At 36.4% G+C, this 22592-nt stretch overlaps 1 protein-coding gene across 11 annotated transcripts in view; it reads right to left on the reverse strand.

Moving 5' to 3' along the window:
* Positions 1-22592, reverse strand: part of FBXL17 (F-box and leucine rich repeat protein 17) — a 526088-nt gene that overhangs the window by 327349 nt on the left and 176147 nt on the right. For 8 of the 11 annotated variants that reach the window (XM_024247520.3, XM_054556479.2, XM_054556483.2 and 5 more), the window contains exon 6: positions 2441-2571. In XM_024247520.3, the coding sequence (XP_024103288.3) occupies positions 2441-2571 (131 nt within the window). Of the gene's footprint in view, positions 1-1184; positions 1386-2440; positions 2572-13911; positions 14015-22592 lie in introns of those variants that run through there. The other 3 variants (XM_054556481.2, XR_008525731.2, XM_054556489.2) reach the window with 3 other exon arrangements.

The following is a 22592-nucleotide window of genomic DNA, read 5'->3' on the forward strand; positions in this document are numbered from 1 at the left end:
AGATGGATTAAAGACTTAAACGTTAGACCTAAAACCATAAAAACCCTAGAAGAAAACCTAGGCATTACCATTCAGGACATAGGCATGGGCAAGGACTTCATGTCTAAAACACCAAAAGCAATGGCAACAAAAGCCAAAATTGACAAATGGGATCTAATTAAACTCACGAGCTTCTGCACAGCAAAAGAAACTACCATCAGAGTGAACAGGCAACCTACAAAATGAGAGAAAATTATCGCAACCTACTCATCTGACAAATATCCAGAATCTACAATGAACTCAAACAAATTTACAAGAAAAAAACAAACAACCCCATCAAAAAGTGGGCGAAGGATATGAACAGACACTTCTCAAAAGAAGATATTTATGCAGCCAAAAGACACATGAAAAAATGCTCATCATCACTGGCCATCAGACAAATGCAAATCAAAACCACAATGAGATACCATCTCACACCAGTTAGAATGGCAATCATTAAAAAGTCAGGAAACAACAGGTGCTGGAGAGGATGTGGAGAAACAGGAACACTTTTACACTGTTGGTGGGACTGTAAACTAGTTCAGCCATTGTGGAAGTCAGTGTGGTGATTCCTCAGGGATCTAGAACTAGAAATACCATTTGACCCAGCCATCCCATTACTGGGTATATACCCAAAGGACTATAAGTCATGCTGCTATAAAGACACATGCACACGTTTATTGCGGCACTATTCACAATAGCAAACACTTGGAACCAACCCAAATGTCCAACAATGATAGACTGGATTAAGAAAATGTGGCACATATACACCATGGAATACTATGCAGCCATAAAAAATGATGAGTTCATGCCTTTGTAGGGACATACATGAAATTGGAAATTATCATTCTCAGTAAACTATCAAAAGGACAAAAAACCAAACACTGCATGTTCTCACTCATAGATGGGAATTGAACAATGAGAACACATGGACACAGGAAGGGGAACATCACACTTTGGGGACTGTTGTGGGGTGGGGGGAGGGGGGAGGGATAGCATTAGGAGATATACCTAATGCTAAATGGCGAGTTAATGGGTGCAGCACACCAGCATGGCACATGTATACATATGTAACTAACCTGCACATTGTGCACATGTATCCTAAAACTTAAAGTATAATAATAATTAAAAAAAAGAATATTTAAATCTAAACAGATTCTAATTTTAGCTGAAATAGTGCTTTCTATTTTGAAAGGAAAATATTTTTGGAAACATCTTTTAAAACGAAATTCTTGGAAACTTACTGGGCAAGACTCCTCTCATGCTCATATTTACAAATCTACCTAATCAGTAGTGCTAGTGCTACTCTGTTGTTTTCATTATAAGAGTCTACTTTTAAGGGTTTTCCTGTATTGTTTTCTTCCTTCCTGCAATATTTCAAAGAAAAATGGGTTAATCATTATTCATAAGAAAAAATTTCTGATTCTATACTGTATAGTAAGCTATTCATCATGTGACTTCCATTTCTGAAACAAATTACATATATATACTGAGAACAAAATGTCATCCTTAAGTGCTGATATGGTTTGGATTTGTGTTCCCAGCCAAATCTCATGTCAAATGGTAATCCCAATGTTGGAGGAAGGGCCTGTTGGGAGGTGATTGGATCATGGGGGCAGACTTACCCCTTGCTGTTCTCCTAATAATGAGTGAGTTCTCACAAGAACTGGATGTCTAAAAATGTGTAGTACCTCCCCCTTCACTCTTTTCCTTCCTTCTCTAGCCATGTAAGATGTACCTGCTTTTTGCCATGCTTGTCAGTTTCCTGAGGCTTCTCCAGCCATACTTCCTGTACAGCCTGCAGAACTGTGAATTAAACATCTTATCTTTGTAAGTTACCCAGTCTAAGGTAGTTCTTTATGGTAATGCTAGAATGGGCTAATATAGGCGCACTGGTGTATGCCTGTAGTCCCAGCTACTTGGGAGGCTGAGGCGGAAGGATTGCTTGAGCCCAGGAATTGCACCTAGGAAACACAGTGAGACTCCATCTCTGAAAAAAAAAATGTCACCTTTAAGAAAGGGTTTAAATGTTAATGTTTCAGATGGTTTCTCCAAATCATTAAAATCAACCATAAATGTTGCAAAAATGTTAAAGTGACAAATAATATATCATTACAAACTTACAAGCATGGCAAAAAGCAGGCATGTCTTAGATGGATAACAAAGAAAAAATTCAACAGCCTACTATTGCTACAATTGTTGAGGCAAATATTTGTATTAAAGCACCTAAAAACTTTGCTGCACTTATAAGCAATAGATGCATTAAAAGTATAGATCTAGATGGTTTTTAAAACTTAAACATAACAATCTGAAAAGGCATAGCTGTATTCAATTTTAGTTATAGACATGCCTTGTTATAATAATTAGTATTCGCTAAATGTTTTCCTCTAGAAAAGTATTTTTAACATGTTACAATGGTTACCTGTCATTTATGATCCAGTTCAGACAGAGATTGAGAGAGCTAAGATTTTTGCACCTCTTGACAATTTCCATCACGGTTTCATTATCCAGTTCAGTGATATGACGTAGGTCCAAGCTGGAAAGGTTTCTTAGCTAATGAGATAAATAAAATGGAAGATGAAAAAGGTAAATGCTACATTCACTCTCAAAATTTACAAATGTAGTTTATTACAAGGTAGAGTATCATTGTAAAATATTTAAAATAGATGATAGGCTAGACTCTTTTAATTAAAGATATTGTATATGTAATATTTTATACACTAAATTAAGCTTAAGTGTAGTATAGAAATCTATGATGAATATCTGAATGGCAGTAAACATTAAAAGAAAGTAGATTTGGCCAGGCGCGGTGGCTCACATCTGTAATCCCAGCACTTTGGGAAGCTGAGGCGGGTGGATCACGAGGTAAGGAGATCAAGACTATGTTGGCCAACATGGTGAAACCCCATCTCTACTAAAATACAAAAAATTAGCTGGGCGTAGTGGTGCATCCCTGTAATCCCAGCTACTTGGGAGGCTGAGGCAGGGGAATTGCTTGAACCCAGGAGACAGAGGTTGCAGTGAGCCCAGATCGCATCACTGCACTCCAGCCTGGTGACAGAGCAAGACTCCGTATCAAAAAAAGAAAAAAAAAAGAAAGCAGATTTTACTTAAGTATCCTAAAAATCAAGTTAGCAATCCATTGTCTAATAGGTAGGCAAGGTATTGAGTATATTACATTAAGTACCTACAATTTGATAAGATTATTCTAACATTGTTCAATTTCAGATATTACCTTCATAATTATAATGCCATTTCTGTACAGATTTTTTTATTTTTTTAAAGATGAAATATGACTAAATGGTTAATTCAGAGATAGCTTAGTGATATATTATCAATGTACTCCAAACTGTACTATTATGGGTATGTGTTTCATCATAAAACGATATAAAATATGGCTTAAGAAGCAAAAATTTCTCCAGGTTCCACCTTCTCCATGTTTTCATTTTCTATTTCTTCAAGTTTCTTGTCTTCCCCTGATGTTTAGCCTCTAAAGCAAATTAATGATAATATTTACATAAAGGTGGTAGGATCTTAATTAACCTCTTCAAATAAGCTACCTTTTTCAAATATTAAGCTATTTTTGCTTAATAATATGCAAAACTTAATCTGGAGGCATATGATAGACCAAATAACACAAATACCCCTCTCACCAAAGATACCTATGCTTTAATATGTTACCTTATAAGGCAAAGGGGATTTTGCAGATGTGATTAAAGGTATGGATCTTGAGATGGGGAGATTATCCCAGGTTATCTGAGTAGGCCCAGTGTAATCACTGGAGACCCTTATTAAGCACAGGCTTACTCAGAGAAAGCCAGAGAGATATAATGGAAGATACAGGAGATGTTTCGATCATGAAAGGGATTCAAGCTACCTTTACTAGCTTCAAATATTGAGGAAGGGGCCAGGAGTCAAGAAATATGGGCAACTTTAGAGTTGGAAACAGCCCTCAGCTGACAGCCAGGAAGAAATAAGGACTTCAGACTTACAACCTTAAGTAATTTAATTCTGCTAAAAAACCTGTAGGAGCGAGAATAAAATAGACGCTCCCTTCAGAAACACAATCCAGCTGACACCTTGAATTTAGCCTGGTGAGACCTGTGTCAGACAGGCTTCTAACTTACAGAATAGTGAAATAATAAACTGGTACTGTTTTAAGTTGCTAAGCATGTGAGAATTTAAGTCAGTTCAGCTTAAACCCCAAGAGAAGACTAGACATTTGAATCTCCACTGAAAATGTTCTATTATTTCTGCTGTCTGATATAGTAATCACTAATCACTTGTACCTACTGAGCACCTAAAATGTGACCAGTGTGACAGGGGACCTGAACTTTTAATTTTATTTAATTTTAATTAATTTGTATTTAATTTTTATATCTGCATGTGGCTAACGGCTACAGTGTTGGACAGGACAGCTCAAAAGAATGGTCGTTGGAAGGGTAGGAGGTAAACCTGCCAGGCAGTACTCACACTCTCTTTCCACCTCAGCTCCCAATGGGAGAAGCTATACAGAGAGAGTTCATAGAGTCACTACTCAATGCTCTCTGAAGCATGCTGCCCAACTATGGAGATAAATAGAGACAGCTGCGACACATAAAACACAAAAAGGTCCACAACAGCAGGTAAATTCTTTCTAATTGAGACAGCAAGTGTATGTACCAGCTTCTTCTAAGGGCTAGGTTGTAGGCATTAGTAAAGGCAGAGCTTCAGGAAAAGCTCTCTGCAATTGGCTTATCAGGTAAGATGTTCAAGGAAGTCACGTCCAGTCCAGTATGGGACTCAACAAAATGACGCTCCAGAACAGAGGCAGGTCAAGCAAAGAAGTAATGGGTTCTTACAAAGTTCCTATTCAATAACCACAGGTTAAGGGTTTTAGCAACATCAGAACATAATTGGTACTTGGCAACCAAAGCACACAGGAATGGACTCATTCTTGTTAAAACAGACCTTTCTGGCTGTCTCAGCAGCTTCAGGCAACTGACCAGTCAGAACCTTGGTCAACTCCCTCAGTTTCTCCTTCCTCAAGGTTCACCTTACTGAAATAATTATAATCAATACTAAGCCCAGGGCTCAAAGGTGAGCTATTTGGGCTCTAAAGTTCTGCTGCAAACATAGCCCCTGTTTCCTATATCTTACCTCACCTCTCATTGTAGCTTTTTTTAAAGTATCTGAAGGTACATAAAAAAGACAGACAAATAAAATACAAAATAAATAGCAAATAAGTTTCTATAACTTTTCTGACCTCATCAGAATTCACCTAAGGGAACAAAGGGCTGATATGAATGCTCTTTGCTGTGCTTTCTTCCTTTCCAATACGTGATCTGCATGTGGTGGGCACAGAAATTGAAATCACCCACAGTCATGGCTGGGCTTGGAGCAAAATGGAAGGCCAACATCTTTTATGAACAGGAGACACCAGAAGGATAGATGGCTATGTACATTTATCAACTGACTAGTTCTGTGGGTCAGGAGACCAGACATGGCTTAGCTGTGTCCTCTGCCTAGGGTTTCGCAGGGCAATCAAGATCTCAATTGGGGCTGTATTTCTTTCTAGAGCTGAATTTCTCTACAAGCTCATGTAGTTGCTGGAAGAATTCATAGGACGGGATGGGACGGGATGGGATGGGATGGGATGGGATGGGATGGGATGGGTTGGGTTGGCAATAAAATGAAAGAGACAACGGTAATGCCAAAAAGCACAAGTCTCAGACTCAGTGTTTTTTTGTTGTTATTTTTCATGAGAGGAAGGAAAATAATAGTCTGAAAGCAGCTATGGAGAGAAAAGAGGATTTTGCCCCCACCTCCTGACCCTGAGAGAAACACAGTGAGAAAATAAACAGGTATGGCAGGCAAAATTCTAAGATGATCCCAATGGCCTATGCTCTATCATAATCCCTGCCCCCTTGAGTGTGGACAGGACCCATGATTAGGATGGACATTCTCCTTATAAAGCAAAGAGATTTTGCAGCTATAATCATGGTTCCTGATTAGTTGACACTGAATGAATCAAAAGGGAAAGTATCCTAGGTGGGCCTGACATAATCAGTTGAGCCCTTACAAAGGATCCAGAGGTCAGAGAAATTATCCTGCTTGGCCCTGAAGAACTAAGCAACTGTGCTGTGAAAAAGACTGTGAGAGGCTTCTGGAGATTGGCCACTGGCTGAGGGCCAGCAAGAAAATAAGGATGTTAGTTCTACAACCACGAGGAAATGAATTCTTCAAGCCACTACATGAGCTTGTAAGAAGACTTGAGCTTCAGAAAGAAATACAGCCCCAGTTGAGATCTTGATTGCCTTGTGAAACCATAGGCAGAGGACACAGCTAAACTATGTCCATCTGGTCTTCTGACCCACAGAACTAGTGAGATGATAAATGTACATTGTTTTAAGCTGCTAAACTTGTAGTAATTTGTTGTGTATCAGTAGAAAACAAATACAGGAGGGCTGCGGGGACGTTGTATTGCCAAACAAAAGCCAGGCTTCACTCAAGACAAGGGGAATATCCTTGCCCACTTTAAATGCTGAGGCTGTCTGTCCCTCTTCAGATACTTATGCTCACAAAAGCACAGAGTGAGAAGCTTAGTCCATTCAGCCTTCTCCTCTAGGTTTGTCTTCAGCTTCCAAGAAAATACTTCCTAGAAAACAGTCAGTTATGATGTGGCCACTCTTGTCAGAAGAAAGAAATAGAGAGAGACAAAGAATCTGAGACAGAGACAAAGAGAGATATCTAGAAAGTGGGGAGGTCTTCCTAAATTTCTTAAACCAACTCTTACTCATGAAGATGAGTTTAATGTAAACACTTTATGAAAATACTTGCACAGCTTCTGACTTTTACTCAATTCATACTTGTCAATAGTAACGTGCTTCCATATATATCTTAACACAGGTTAACTGCCTTTTTATGTTCCCTAAAGTTTTATTTTTCACAAGATTTTGCATTAGGGCTAGATAGGTGGATAAAATGGTTTCACTGGTAAGTTTTCTTGTTTTTGATTGAGCAAAGATGAATTTGTATGTGTCAAGGATCTGAGTCACTGTTAAATTTGATAATCCTCATATTACTGTTCCCCACACTTCTATTTTCTACCTAAAAATCACCATTTTTTTCAACCACATTGTCTTTACAGCTAGCTTTCTTTACAGGGCATTTTTGATCTCCACACCCAAAAAGTTTTTATCACTGTTGGAAATATACTGTTCAGTAACATGTAAAAAGAACCAGACAGCCCTTGAGAACTGCAGACGCTGGGCAGCTTTCTGGGCTCATGTGCTGACAGCAGCCCCATGTTGGTATCACAGGAAAATAAGAAATAAACTACATTAAATGGACCCATAGGGCTGCCTGAAAATACTTTGACATATAACTCTTAAACCTATAAACATTAAGGATTAATTTTGCTATTTGTAGCTATATGCATATGTGAACTACTGAATAGAACCATGCAAAATACACACATAGCATGACTTTATTTTCCCAATTTATCCTTTACCATAGTTTGTAGGAAGATTCGAAGTCACAAAAATTTTATCCAGCTACATAAATATCTCCTACACATGCATATTTGGGGTTCTAGCACAGCTTCTGACACAGAGTTTCTACATGAATTCTTACCTATCTCTTATCTTCCTTCATTGTAATGTTATCTCTTCATCACAACAGTTTGAATGTACTTAATGCCACTAAACTATACATTTTACATGGTTAAAACAGTATATTCTATATTACATACATTTTACCACAATAAAAAAAAATCACATATCAACAAGAAGATGGTGAGAACATACAATAAAAATTGTGTAGGGAAGAAAATATAAAACTACTTGTGCCAGTTCAGTCCTTCATCATAGGAAAGATAACTGAGTGTCAACGAGGCTGGGATAACTTATCAAATTGCAGATACTTGATAGAGAGATGTTGGCAAATCTGAGCTATTAAAATAGACTTGTGAAAATAAAATAGACTTGTGAAAATCCAAAAATATCTAAAATTTGAGTTCTATTTGACTCTTGAACTTTTAGAAAGCTTGCATCCAGGCCTCCTTCTCACAGTAAGGTAGACTAGATGATGGATGACACTGGGCTACTTGTGAATCTTACTGCCTGTATGTCCTGTCCATAAATAAAACATTTCTCACTCTTCCAGTGGAGCACAAATGTATCCATGAAGAAACAGGTTTACTTGAGCTCTTATGCTCCAGGCTTCTACAGTGACCTTAAAGAATATTTTACTCTTGTTTTTTCATGAGCTGACAGTCACTACATTCACATGGCCTTCCCCATAACCACTTTGGCCAACTCAACTTGAAATATGACAGTTTCCAAAGGCAGTTCCGAGAGACGAATCCCCAGTAACCAGCATCATTACAAGACACAAAACTAGAACTTCTATGAGATGTGGCATTTTTATTCAAAACTGCACAAACAGTTCTGTCAAATTCATCACATTCCTTCCTTCACTATGGGAATTTCATAATGGTGCCCTCCAGTGTTTCATAAAAAGCTATCTAAAATAATCCTTCATAGTCTTAAACAGATAATTACATTTAGGAAACTGACATTTTAATTAAACTTACTTTCCTTATAAGTCACTGGTAGTTGTGAGTTATACAAATCACAGAGGATTTGAATAAGCAAAGCCTTACAATCAAGATCTAAATGTTTCACTCCAATTTTTAAATATTTAGTAAGGTATTTTAACAGAAACCCAAGTCAGAATGTAGAATGTAGGTAATCATTTTTCAGTTTAATACTGCTTTTATTAGAAAAAAATGTGACATCTAATTAATTCATGTTAAAGACTAAAATTAGTCAATGATTGGTATGGCCATGTATATACTTAAATATAAAATGAGACACTAAAATGTTACCTAGGAAACATAGGATTAGTGGATTATAGAAAGACCTCAGATGGGTCAGGAGTTCGAGACCAGCCTGACCAACGTGGTGAAACCCCGTCTCTACTAAAAATACAAAAATTAGCCAGGCATGGTCGGGCGTACCTGTAATCCCAGCTACTCAGGAGACAGAGGCAGGTGAATCGCTTGAACCCAGGAGACAGAGGTTGCAGTGAGCCGAGATCGCACCACTGCACTCCAGCCTGGGTGACAGAGCGAGACGAAAGAAAGAAAAGAAAAGACCAGACCTCAAATGGCATCCCAAATTTTCTTAAGACCCTACAAAAGTTAAAAATGAAACAAAACCCTTGATTGTAAAGATTGGCTAAAGTGGATGAACTAACAAAAGAGGACTCACGGTACCTTAGCAAAGGCAGCATGGATGTTCTATCACTTCAGGACTCTGAGGATAATTTAAGTGACACAAGTTGGAAGTGTTAATTTTTAAAAATAACGAAAACTTCTATATAGTTAAATATGTTCAAATGTCAATTAGTACCTAAATTACTTCTTGCCAGTACTGCACATATTGACTTTATTGGACCAGGTTTCTAAGTAATTGTAATGTTTAGGGAGCAAAGTCAAGGGTTAAGACAGGCTGCCTTGCTGATGAACGGGTTGCTGGGCGTAGATTAGCACGACACACTAATCCTCCAAACAACTGTCAGGCTGTCAAGATGGAGACCAAGGGAGATCCTAAAGGCAGAGGAAGAGAGAAGGGTCAGGGAAAGGCACTTATAAGAAAACTGGGAAGAGCTTCCTATTAAAGACGGGGAGAGTGACTCAAGGAGAAAGGGAAAGGGGTGGTAGCAATAGATCTTGAAGTATAAAAGTAGAAAAAAACAAAGAAACTAAGACTGCTGGGAATGAAAAGAAAAGGGGCAGGGAGAATTTCTGTTCCCAAGCCTAGAAAGACTTCCATCCTTGAGAAGGTCTGATACCTACACTTAGAGAAGGACTTGGTTGGACAAGGGAGGGAACAATGGGTATCACTAACTAGGCTGGAATCTCAGCTAGTGTATTAAAATGTAATAAAAATCTAAATAAGCCACATTTCGGACATCAGGCAAATCCTTCCCAGCATCTGAGGGTAGAACTGAAAGGCTCTAAATAGCCTTAAAGCTTCACAGAGACAATAACAATTGCTAGTACTAACTATGAAAATAGGACTTCCAGGGTCTTGGAATTAATAGTAGCTATGATCTTAACTCTCAGGCACCTTCTCTATGTATTCTCTTTCACCCACTGCCTTCTTAATCACACTGGGCTTTTGTCTCTTTGCATTATTTTCAAATCCAAGATGTGGTTTTGCCATTCTCCTACTAGATCTGACATTATTCTCCATTTTATTCATTCTGTTTTGCTTTCTAGGACATTTTACAGCCCGCTTCTCCTCAAAGCTGTCCCTTCTAACTCCTTTTTGCCACATCACTAGCCAGATTAATCTTGAAACAACTTTGATCAAATCTCCCACCTTCTCCAAAGCCTTTAGGAAACAAAAATATTTCTGCTGCAAAAAGGAATCCCAGAGCTTCCCTATCAAGGCCCTTCATTGTCCATCCCTACCATTTCCTGAAATCTGTTAAGCCAACTCGGATCTCTTTCCCCAGATTTTGAGAAGTTGTTCTCACTATGCTCGGTGAACTGTGCTTATTATTTTAAAACTCCTCTCACTTCACTTATGTTACTCTGATAACTTAGAAGTATCTGTTCTCCTCTCCCTTCCTCTTATTCCACTATCTGGTTCAAATCTCATCTTCTCCACAAAGTCTTTTTGATTAATACAGAGAGGAAAAAAAAAAGTCTTGGAAATATACTTGCCTTAATGCAAATTATTAACTAGGCAGTTCCCAACATATCTATGCTCTTTAAATGGGGAATCATTAATTGGCAACAGCTGCCAAGGAACCAGCTAACAATCTTTCCTTCCTGCTACAACTACTTAGGAATGCCCTCTTTGACTTCTCCGTCTCTTCACCCTCCCTTCCCTGATCACTTCCTTCTCCCCTTCTAGCCTTTCCTAGACTGTGCTGCTCAGGATCAATCTCTCATCACAAACATTTGAAATCTAATCTTAATGCTTAAGCTGGGCCTAATCTGAGTCTCTGAGGTAGTAGTTGTGGTGACTCTTGATTCATTCATTCACATTCATTTAAATGTTTCCTGAGCACCTGGCTCTAACCTTGGCTCCAAGTTAGGATAACCAGGGAACATAAAAAAGAAGACTGACGGCCAGGCCTCATACTTAGAGATTTTGATTTAATTGTCTTGGAACAGGGCGAGCCTTCAGTATTTCTGAAAAAGATACCCAGTTGATCTCAGCCTGGACTGGTAACCACTGCTCTGGTGCAGCAAATTGATATTTAAAAATCCAGTTACTGAAAGTACAAAAATAATTTGTAAAGCTTAGTCTCTTTAATCACTTAAAAAATGCAAAAGGTATTATTCATGTAGTCAGTAACTATTGATTAAGCAGCTATTGTGTACCAGGAATTTCTACAGCTGATAAAAATACAGCAGCGAACAAAAAAGCAAAAATCTCAGTCCATAAAATGGTTATATTCCTAGTTGGGGGGTTGGAGGGGGCAATAAATAAAATAAATAAACAAATATGTTAAAAGGTGTTAAGCACTATAGAGAAAAATAAAGCAAGACAAGCTGGATGGAGAAGAGAGGTTCTAGAAAAGATGGGTGTAATTTTAAACAGGCAGTCAAGGATGATCTTACTGAAAAGATGATATTTGCGCAAAGATTTAAAGGAAGTGAAAGAGCAAACAAAGCCAGGCTGATATCTGGGGCAAGAGTTAGGACAGTGCAAAGGCCCTGAGATGGAAACTGACCCAGCACTTTGGAAGATAAGTAAGGTGCTGCAGCAGAGTGAATGGAATGAAGACTAGCAGGAGACATGGTCAAAGAGGAGAGCTAAGAAGGACAGATCACACAGGGTCTTGTGGGTCCTGTAAGGATTTTAGCTTTTGCTCTGAGAAATTTGGGGAACTTCTGGAGGGTTTTGAACAGGAGTGTACCACGTTCTAATTTAGTTTTGAAATGATCACCCAAGCTTCTGTGTTGAATTCAGAACATAGATCCAAGGGTGCAAGCAGAGAGAAGCTATATTCAATTAATCCAGTCAAGAGTTATCAGCGACTTGGACCACTGTGACAGCAGTTGGAGGTGGTATGAAGTGATTTTGACTATACAGTATTTGAGAGTAGAATCAACAGAATTTTTTGACAAATATTTTATGGGGCATGAGAGAAAAAGAGGAGTCAAGGACGATTCCAAGAGTTTTGGTTTGAGCAATCAGAAAATATTGTTGCAACTAACAAAGACAATTTGGGGGCAGACAGAAAAGATAGTTTTGTTTTGAATATGCTATGTTTGAGATGCCTAGATAACCAAGTAGAGATGTCAAATAAATTTAGGAGCCAGTAGCACATAAATGACATTTACGCCTCTACATTTAATATATAATTGTATTAATTATATATAAATGTGTTAAATTCATTAAGTTAGCTAGGTAGAAAGAGTAGTCTTACAATTTATAGTGAATAAATTTTGAATTAATTGATTGAATTAATGTGCAGGCATACATTCTCACCGTAATAAAATAGAACGCAAAGAGCCTAGCCCAATTCTTTAAAAAAAAAAAAACGCTTACAGCAATAGTGTCCCCCAGGCCATCTGAGGCAGTTACAAGGCAGAATTCATTTCCTTAGTCTATAACAGTGTAATTCAGCCTTCCCAGCCCCACTGCATGTCCTCTGTAAAGCTACCTGAGATGCCAGTATTCAGAGCAGGAGACTCTGTCCTCTGTACACCCACTGATGTTGCTCATTCTTTCACCATGTTGTTAACCAAGCTGCTTTATAATCTGGTCTAATTTAAGTGTATGTTCCTTCCACCAGAGTCAAAAGGAAGCTACTGCAGGTCAGGACCATGTCTTACTCACTTTTGTGTCACCAGTGCTTAACACAGTACTAGGTGCATTAAACACATTTATTAAATGCTTAGAACTGAATGAGTAAATTTGAAATCAGGATCAAAACTTTAGATATGACTTTATTTATTTAAGTTTCCAGAAATCAGTTCTCCATTCTCTTAGCTCCATCAAATGCAGGATCTGCAGCTCTGAGGCTACATGCTTTTAAAGTTCTTCTTATTTGAACATAAAGTTAAGTAATATGTAAACATTAAATAATAAAAAACTACTTTCTCATAGCATACAATTAGAGGTCATTTCAGAACAAGAAGCATAATGAGTTCTCTATTTACATATTTGTTCTTAAAATTCAAAACTTTTAAGAGCCTCTGTAAGTTATCAGTTTGAAGTATGTGGCAGGAATTTTGAGTAGTTCACCAAACTTTTAATCACTGTCTGCTGCTGCAGAAATGTGAATTTGTTAATTGGATTTCTGCTTCTCAATATACCAATTCAGAATGGATGCTCTGCTCCTCCTCTTTCACTCTGGCAGTCACACAGTCTCTAATTGAGTTTTTTTTCTAGGACTTTTCTTTCCACCAAATCTCTTTCTTTCCTCCATATAAGATTTCTAGAGCTCATAACAAACTACAAACAGCACTTACAGTTAGCAGCGCTAAGCAGCCTTGTCACTTTTTTACCCAGCAGGAGCTAAGAATGAAAATTTCCCTTCAATTAAAAAATAAAATATTCACACTGTTTCACTTAAAGAAGAAAAAAAATCAAAGCTTAAGTAAATTAAGAGTAAATTAAGTCAAATGTGAATGCAAGCAAGAAAAGACTGCTTCAACTAATTGGACTGGTTGTGTGCTTCATTTCCTCATATCAAGTTCAGAGATCTACAAAAAAAAGAGACAGTTCACAAAATTTTGAACCAATTTCAGTCACTTGCACTCATGGATCACACTTCAAAGGGTGAAAAGTTTTGGAAATATATTTCAAATGAAAGTTTTACAATCTTATTTTTTAAAGTAGTGAAATAACTAAATGCCATTAGCCCAAGACGAAAGCTTACCATATCCAAGCCAAGTGACCTGTACACTGGCCTCTTGATCTTATACTGTCTATTAAAGCAATACAGTCAAATCATATCACTCATTATTTCTAAATGTGTTAAGCTGAAAAACAAAAGAATGACAGTAATGATTTTTAACTTAACGAATGTTATGTCATATATTTTTATTTTCTGGCATTCCAAAAATGTTACAGAAATGTATCTACACTCTCAAATAAAATATCTTTTTTTTTCCTGGTTTACAGTATGCAACTGGGACTCACCTTCACATGGAAAATCTCATGGCCTTACATTCTCATTTATTGGTCTCAACCCCAAGTTAATAAAAAAATGCCTAAACCTTAATTTCAGAAATCAGTTTTTCTATTCCGTGATCAGATACTGTTTCAAAGAGTGGAGGAGAAACTTTCGTCTTTTGAGCCAAAAAACTGTAGTGCACAGGATGATAACCACCAGCTGAGCCACCTGCAATCTTTGGGTCTTCTACACTATCACAAAAGGATTCTCTAATATGTGGAGAAACACCATAAGGCCCCCGTCAACAGGTTCCTATGGCTTCTCTCTGTAGAAGAGGTTTGCTGCATAGACCTAGAACACTCTAAGTCACCTAGGAAGAAACTAAATAACCTAGGCATTCAGCAGCAGCTTTCTCTCCTTCTAAGTCGTTTTTATGATTAAAAAAATTCCAAAATGTATACATAATTCTCCCCCAACCTGTGCTCCAAAGTCTGCAAAGAAAGCCACAAGTCTAATATTAATAATCTAAAAATAAATCAATTGGGTCATCCATACTAGTGAAACAGGAGTCACAGACTCTGGTCCTAAAATAAATAACGATACAGATTTGAAAAAAAAAAAATATTTCTTCCACAATCTTCAGCATTGTACTTGATTTCATTTTTCATGGTTATTAGCAAAGTGCTCCCAGTCACCTGTCATGGATAGTGAAGGAATGAACACTTTCCAGGTGAGAGAAATCTTAGAAGAGTCAAACTTTTTAAAGGGCAAGTAAGGATTCATATTTGAAATCCAGGTCAAGAACTCCCCAAACACTGAATCAGATCACATTTGTTTTACTTAGTTTTACATTGTTCTATAAACAGTTCCAAGAGGCAACAGCATTTGGTCCACCAAGTATTTCAATTTGAAATTAGTAAGTTTTACTTCCTGACTTCTGTAATTACACTCAATGTTAGAAGCTGGAAGTGAATGAGCTAAAATTCTAGGTTAATGACTATGCTACAGGGAGTATATCAGTTATCAGTAAGAAATGGTAATCAGAAAGATCTCTCTAAAGTTTTCTTAGATATTAAATAACATGGAATATGAAATTATTAAAGATGATAAAAGTATTTTTGAAATGAGGTGCAAAAATTTATAACTTTGACTTATATATTAAAGCACTACTTTCTGAAACAAAGAAATATCCATCTGCAAAACTGCTCTCTCAACCAATTTTAGCCATCTATGAATTCAAAAGCTTCAGCCAATTGAAATAAAATTAAAAATAACAATATCTAGTGTACGTCTAAGGTAGGACTTTAAATATCAACTTATCATTTACCTTAATATTGCATACTTTGGGTCACTTATATCTTCTCACACCAATACAAAAACATGACCAAGATTTTTTTAAAACAAATAAACAAGTACAGACAGGATAACATGAATTGTCTTTTAATTCTCAATCAAAACTATCCAAGATACAGCTTCAAATAACTAGTAACCAATAACTCAAATAACTAGTTCACAACAGTTAACTTCTTTAGTCAAATATTTTTCTTTACATTTGCTTCTATAGATTGACATTATAGATTACAGCACTGAGAAAACATTTCAACTCTGTTGTTGCTAGAAGCATGTGTGAAAACGATCTTTCTATAATTAAGCAGCTAGCACTCCACCCTATTCTTGGAATTCATCATGAACTTGTAGCTTTATTATTCTTAATTGTCATGTAACTGCCTGAGCTTACGTTTCTAGCTACAGCTTTTCTGGACTCAGGATGGCAGTATAGAGTCAGTGGTAGTCTAAGAAAGAGTCAGGTCTAATTTAAATTTTATATTATGTTCAATTCTCTGCTTTTGCTTTGATGCCAATTGTTCCAATATTCTCTTAAAGAAAATAAATATCAGTTCTATTGTCTTAAATGTGATTTCATGAAAGAAACCCAGAATGACACAGAAAGGAAGATGTGTTGGTCAAGGTATAATTAGGAAAATAGAAACTACTATAAATATGAAATTACACGAAGGAAATTTCATTAAGGGAATTGGTTATTTTGGTGAAGGAGCAGCTAAGAAGACAAACTGGATATGGTAGTGTAAGCCAGAAACTTAGCAACAGCAGGAAACCACCAGCATCCCAAAGCTGAAGACACTGAAGCTGATCCCTTCAGCATCCCAAAGCTGAAGACACAAAAGAAAGAGTCAGTGTTACTGGGACCCACAAGCCACAGTCAGCCAACACAAGTTGGAGCTGCAGATCAGTCCAGGGCTGGAACCATGGAGGAGATAGAGATGTTGCCAGAAATGCTACCTGAGTTAGAGAAGGAGAGAGAGAAAAACATTTATTGTAGCTTCTGCCTCCCTGTGGCATTCCTGTCTCCCACTAAATGCAGCCTGCAAAGTTAAGCCCCCCATAGAATATAGATATAGAAGAGCATGCTTAGAGAGAAGAAAGGTTCTGAGGGGAAGGAGGCCTGGTTCTGAGGGCAAGCAGCATGAAGCAAAGAAAAGAAGGAGGAAGGGGGGCACAGGTTTCCAGAAATGAAAAGAAACAGTCACTCTAACGGGAGTTCTTTATAACAATCCAGAAACAGGAATAATTGCCAGAGTATTCCTGTACTTTGCCTGAGAAACCCAGAGTGCTGACCAAGTTTGTTTTCTTCTTTGAGCCAGATGAAAGCTGCTTTCTTAGACACAGGAATATTGTTTCACTGTTAAAGATTCAAGATTGATAGTCAATTGCATGTTCAAAAGGGCCTCTGATAAAACACAATAACCAAGCATTTCCTCTAGTGAATGTAACAGAGGAAGTTCCAGTGGGAAGCTTTTTCTTGAAAAAAAAAAAAAATTGATGGCCAATCATCCCACTGGGATACAATCAATTGAACAGAAGTCTACAATGGGGGAAGCAGCTATGTTCCTGAAGGTTTTGTAAATACACTGTGATCAACAGCTTTTGTGTAAATGCCTGTAATACCTCTGGGCTAGAGAGCAAACATGTGAAGAGCTCAATTGCCTTTAGTCAATGTACTCTATTGGACTCTATTATTGGGCAAGTGTGTCTAGAGAAGCGCGAGCTCAAAACCAAACTCTAATCCCAAAATTATTAGAGAAAATAATGAGCAATAACATGTAAGCCCAAATTCTGCTAAAATGTTGAGGTTCCAAGCTAAAATTTTACAACACTCTACTGTCTCATAAACAACTAACTTCTAACGATTAATAACAGGGAGTTACTATGAAAATGAATTCTCTATTTTTAAAGAATGCAACTACAATAAAGACACAACAAAATTTATCTTGCTTTCAATATCCAGAAGCCCCTTTAGAATCATGGAGAACATTTTCGTTCACCAGTATAGACTTCACACAACATTAAACAAAATTGCAAAGAAAAAGATAATACATAGATTCTTTGGATTAGCTATGATTAACAATTGGCGCAGTGTGAATGTATGTACTGTGTTGAAGTATGCATGTAAATGAATAAACAATATGTATAAACACAGGTACTTCCCTGTGGCTGATTGTGGTAGACAAGATCTGCCCAGGTGCAGTAAAAATGGTTCTGAAATAAGATAGTTTAATTAATTAAAAATAAAATATAGTTAAGTATTTTATACATGTACAAAGCAATTGCCTATATCAATGTTTTTAATAAGTTTTTTAAATTAATGTTTTTTAAATTAATTGGATTCTATTTAACTCTGTAATTCTCAATACATGCTTACTTCAAGTTAATAAATGAAATATGTTTATTTTTTTCTCAGTAGTATATTTTCTCATTAAATTAAATTATTAATTTATTCTCATTAAGCTCCAAACCTCGTTTCTCTAATTCGGGCAGTCTGTTCTGCTGATTTAGAAATGGGACCCCTTCCATGTTCAATATCACTCTTTATGTATGAACCATAAGACTAGGGGAAGTAGAGTGACACTGATCCTTAAATAAAATTTCTGCCACAAAACGTTGTGAATGAATTTGAAAGTACAAAAAAAAAAAATGAAAGCAACAGCTCATAATCTCTTTCTTGGATAAAGACTGACCTCATGTGTTAGAGACCAGATAAAATAGAGTTGAAATCCTTTTTACAAGAGTATTTTCAACAAAAACCACAATTTACAAACAAGTATGTGATAAACATTCAGAGTGGACTGAGGATAATACAAGCAAAGCAAAATAATATTTAAAATATAAAGCCATGATCCAAGAAAGGCTCTTTCAAAAACAATTGTCAATTCTCTTCATTTTGTATTTATATGTTTATGTTAAAGCCTGAAGCAACCATTTTATCAAAAGACAGATGCCACAAAGAAACTTATCGACTCACTTTGTTAGGACTTTTATAAACTGAGTCATTTGAAAGATGAATTCATTTATTTTACTAGTGTGATACTGATACCTATTGCCACTGAAGTTGCCGAAATGAAAACGTAGCACAAACAAATACACATTACAACTACAGTGTAAGTAATAGAGTTATAAAATATAAAAGAGTACCCTCGCTGATCAGGTATTAGAGTGACTAAACAGCATGAAAAAATGAAAGTGGTAAGTTTCTATTGCTTATGTAGATGTTGTCTATACTAATTTATAAAAACATCAAAGTCACTAATTTGGGCAGTAATAATAAGGTAGAAGAGTATATCCCAGTTTCCCCTTAGCCAAGGGAGATGCAATCCAAGACTCCCAGGAGATGCCTGAAACTGAGAATAATACAGAACTCTATCTATACTATATTTTTTCCTATATAGTAACAGGCAGGTAGCATATATAGTATGGATATGCTGGACAAAGACGATTCGTAGCCCTGGCAGGAGGGAGTGCGACAGTGCAAGATTTCAACACACTACTTAGAACAGCTGCAATTTAACACTTACTAAGTGTTTATATCTGAAATTTATCATCTAACAGTTTCGGCCTGTGGTTGACCGCAGGTAACTGACGCCTGGGAAAATGAAACAGCAGATGGTGGGATCTACTGGATCCCCTTATTCAGTGTATTGCTACAGTACGAGTTTTTTAAATGATTTTTAAAAAATACTATTTTAGTTACACAGTGCGTTTAACTTAAATAATTAAGCAACCTTTAATGGGTCAGCAGGAAAAGAAAAAAATTATACAACGAAGAGTAAACAAACAGTTATTAATCTTAACATTCAGCACTGACACTCAGGTAGAAAAAAGGTCATAAAGTTTTTAAGTAAGATTTATTTTCATAAAATTATTGTATCTTATGTTAATGAAAGAACATAAGTACATCAGGACTAACAAGTTATGAGGAACTTTTGTACATCAGGATGAATATTTTTTAATTAGCTTTCTTTTTTTCATTTTTCAACCACTTCTTTAGTTATGTGCCCAGCACTCTTCCTCGTGCAACCCTAGAGGTAGGTAGATGCTATTACTATCCTTGTTTTACAGATGAGGAAACCGAGGCAGAGAGATTAGGTGATTTGTCCTAGGTCATACAATCAGCAATCATACAATTAGCTTTGTTGACTGCAATAAATGCTTTGCTGGACTTGGCAAACTTCTAAGAAAAAAATATCAATTAATGGATCACATCAGGCCTAGATAATCAACGCTTATATTCTCAACACTCGATTTTTGGCTCAACTCTTAACTGCTAAAAAGCTACAAAGTAGCAAAAGCACGGTCATCCAACAAAACCCTTTCATAATACTGTACTCACTAGGTCATATTCATTAGGGAATATTTCAGAGCTGAATTAATTTAAGAACATATTTTTTACATCTCAGAATATCACTCAAGCACCTATAATTAATCAGAAACAAATGAAATGATAACCTATGACAAAGCAGCAATATTACCATTTAAGTAGTAAAACAGTATGTTCTTTCTGTAGAGTAAGGCAATCTAAACTAACTGTTTGTTTGAAAATTTAGAAGGCAAGAAAGTTAATTTTTCATTTCTAGTCTCTGAATAAACAAAAAAAGGAGGATGAAAATTGAGTTAGCTGCATGAATGAACATTATTTCAGTTACTTATGTTAAATCAACTGAAAAAATCAATTTTGTTTTCCTTTAAAAACATTTAACATTTCCAACCATAAGCACTTTTAAAATATGTGCTTTTCTTGAAGTTCTTTAAATGTGATTATGATACAAGAAAACATCACAAGTTTTATCTAGCTGTCTGTTACCTTCTTAAGGAACTCTGTTTTTAAACAATATAAAACAAAACTCAACCAAACCCATATGCAACACACCCCCAATATTTGGTTAATGTTTGTAAGCTGTTGATAAATAAATATTATAAATATAAATAAAAATTCTCTACCATCTTAATAGTTATTTAATATAAGGTCTTTTCTTCTTTTTTTCTTTTTTCCTTTCAGAGATAGGATCTCGCTGATTGCAGTGGCATGATCATGGCTTACAGTAGCCTCAAATTCCTGGGCTCAAGCAATCCACCCACCTCAAGCCTCCAGAGTAGCTGGGAATACAGGCATACACCACCAAACCCAGCTAATTTTTTGTAGAGATGGGTCTTACTATATTGATATCCCAGGCTGGTCTTGAACTCTTGGCCTCAAGGGATCCTCTCACCTCAGCATCCCAAAGTACTGGGATTACAGGCATGAGCCAACACACCCACCCTAAAAAAAAGTCTTCTTGACTACTGATTGAAATCATTTGTACTGATTTGATATAAATAAACACACAAGAGATTTGTGACATTATATTGATGAATTTACAGCATTTCTAAGGCTTGCCTTTGAACTACATGTAAAAATAACTTGCCATTTTTGGCATTTCAGACTCTACAGGTAGCCTATTCAACATATAAAATAATATATGTTAATATATATTATCCTAAGCATTTTCCATGTCATCATGTATTCTTGAAAAGTATAATATTGAATAGTACAATTTTATCATGTTAGACTAACATCAACATTTTTAATTTTTTGACCCCTTAAAAGTTTTTTAATCATTATGGAAATTTTCATATATAAACAAAAGTATTGAGAAGGTATAATAAACCTTCACGTCTTAAAACCTAGCTCACTTATCAATATTTTGCTTTTTTTTTTTCTTTCAGAAACAGGGTCACACTCTGTTGCCCAAGCTGGAGTGCAGTTGTGTGATCGAAACTTACTGCAGACTCTAATTCTTGGGCTCAAAAGATCCCCCCATTTCAGCCTTCCAAGCAGCTAGGACCATAGCATGTGCCACCACGCCCAGCTAATTTCTAAATTTTTTTTAGAAACAGGGTCTGTTACCCTGTCTCTAAAAGGCATATCCTGTATTATCATACAAGCCACCCTCCCACTTCAGCATGCCAAGCATCTGAGATCACAGGCACAAACCACATTGCTGGCCCAATATTTTCACGATTTTTGTTTCCTTTATTGGCCTATGCACTTTTTGTCTTTTTCTTGTTTTTAGTCCCTTTGTAATATTTTAAACCAAATCCCTAATACTGTGTCATTTTACCAGTAAAGTATGTGTCTCTTACTGATAAAAATTTAACAAGCATACCACTATCATTCTTGACAAAACTAACAATAATACCTTGTTATCATTCAATGACCACTTCACATTCAAGTTTTCTCAATAATCTCAAGGATATATATTTTAATGTTGTTTTGTTACTGTCAGGATTCAAGCAAAATCTCTACATCACATTTAGTTGTTTTGTCTTGAGTGTTTTCTATAAAAGTGTCTCTTTCTTTTCTACAATGTTTTTTCCTTGGAGAAACTGGGTCATCTGCCTTAGACAAATCTAGATTTACCTGATTGTCTTTTTGTGGTATTATTTAACATGATGCTTTAATCCTACTATTTCCTGTAAACAGGTAAATACAGAGGCAGATTAGATTCAGGGCTTTTTTTTTTTTTTTTTTTTTTTTTTAGACAGAGTCTCACTCTGTCGCCCAGGCTAGAGTGCAGTGGCATGATCTCGGCTCACTGCAACCTCTGCCTCCCGGTCCCGGGTTTCAAGCAATTCTTGTGCCTCAGCCTCCCGAGTAGATGGGATTACAGTCACTCCCCACCCTGCCTGGCTAATTTTTGTATATTTACTAGCAAGAATACTATATAAATGATGCTGTGTACTCTCTACTGCATCACCTCAAGAGTACTTAAGGTCTGCTGTCTCACTTTTCTTCATGCTAAGATTGATCAGTGAATTAAATGGTATCAATTTCTTCCCTCCATTATGATATTCCTACATGGGAATATCAATCCACATATAATCGCTTTTGCTTTCATTGATGATGATCATTGCCTCGGTCCATTATTTCAAGATAACTGCAAAATTATAATTTTCTAATTCTATCATTCCTCTTTCATTTGTCACTAGAATCCTATTCAGAAGAACTTTCCCTTATGAATTACGTGGTTACTTTTTTGTAATTCCTATAAGAAAAAAAGGATAAATATGTGATTCTCATTTTGTTTACTCATTTTTAGAGTAATAAACTG

The sequence above is a fragment of the Pongo abelii genome, chromosome 4 (genome assembly GCF_028885655.2).
Source record: "Pongo abelii isolate AG06213 chromosome 4, NHGRI_mPonAbe1-v2.0_pri, whole genome shotgun sequence".
Lineage (NCBI taxonomy): Eukaryota > Metazoa > Chordata > Mammalia > Primates > Hominidae > Pongo > Pongo abelii.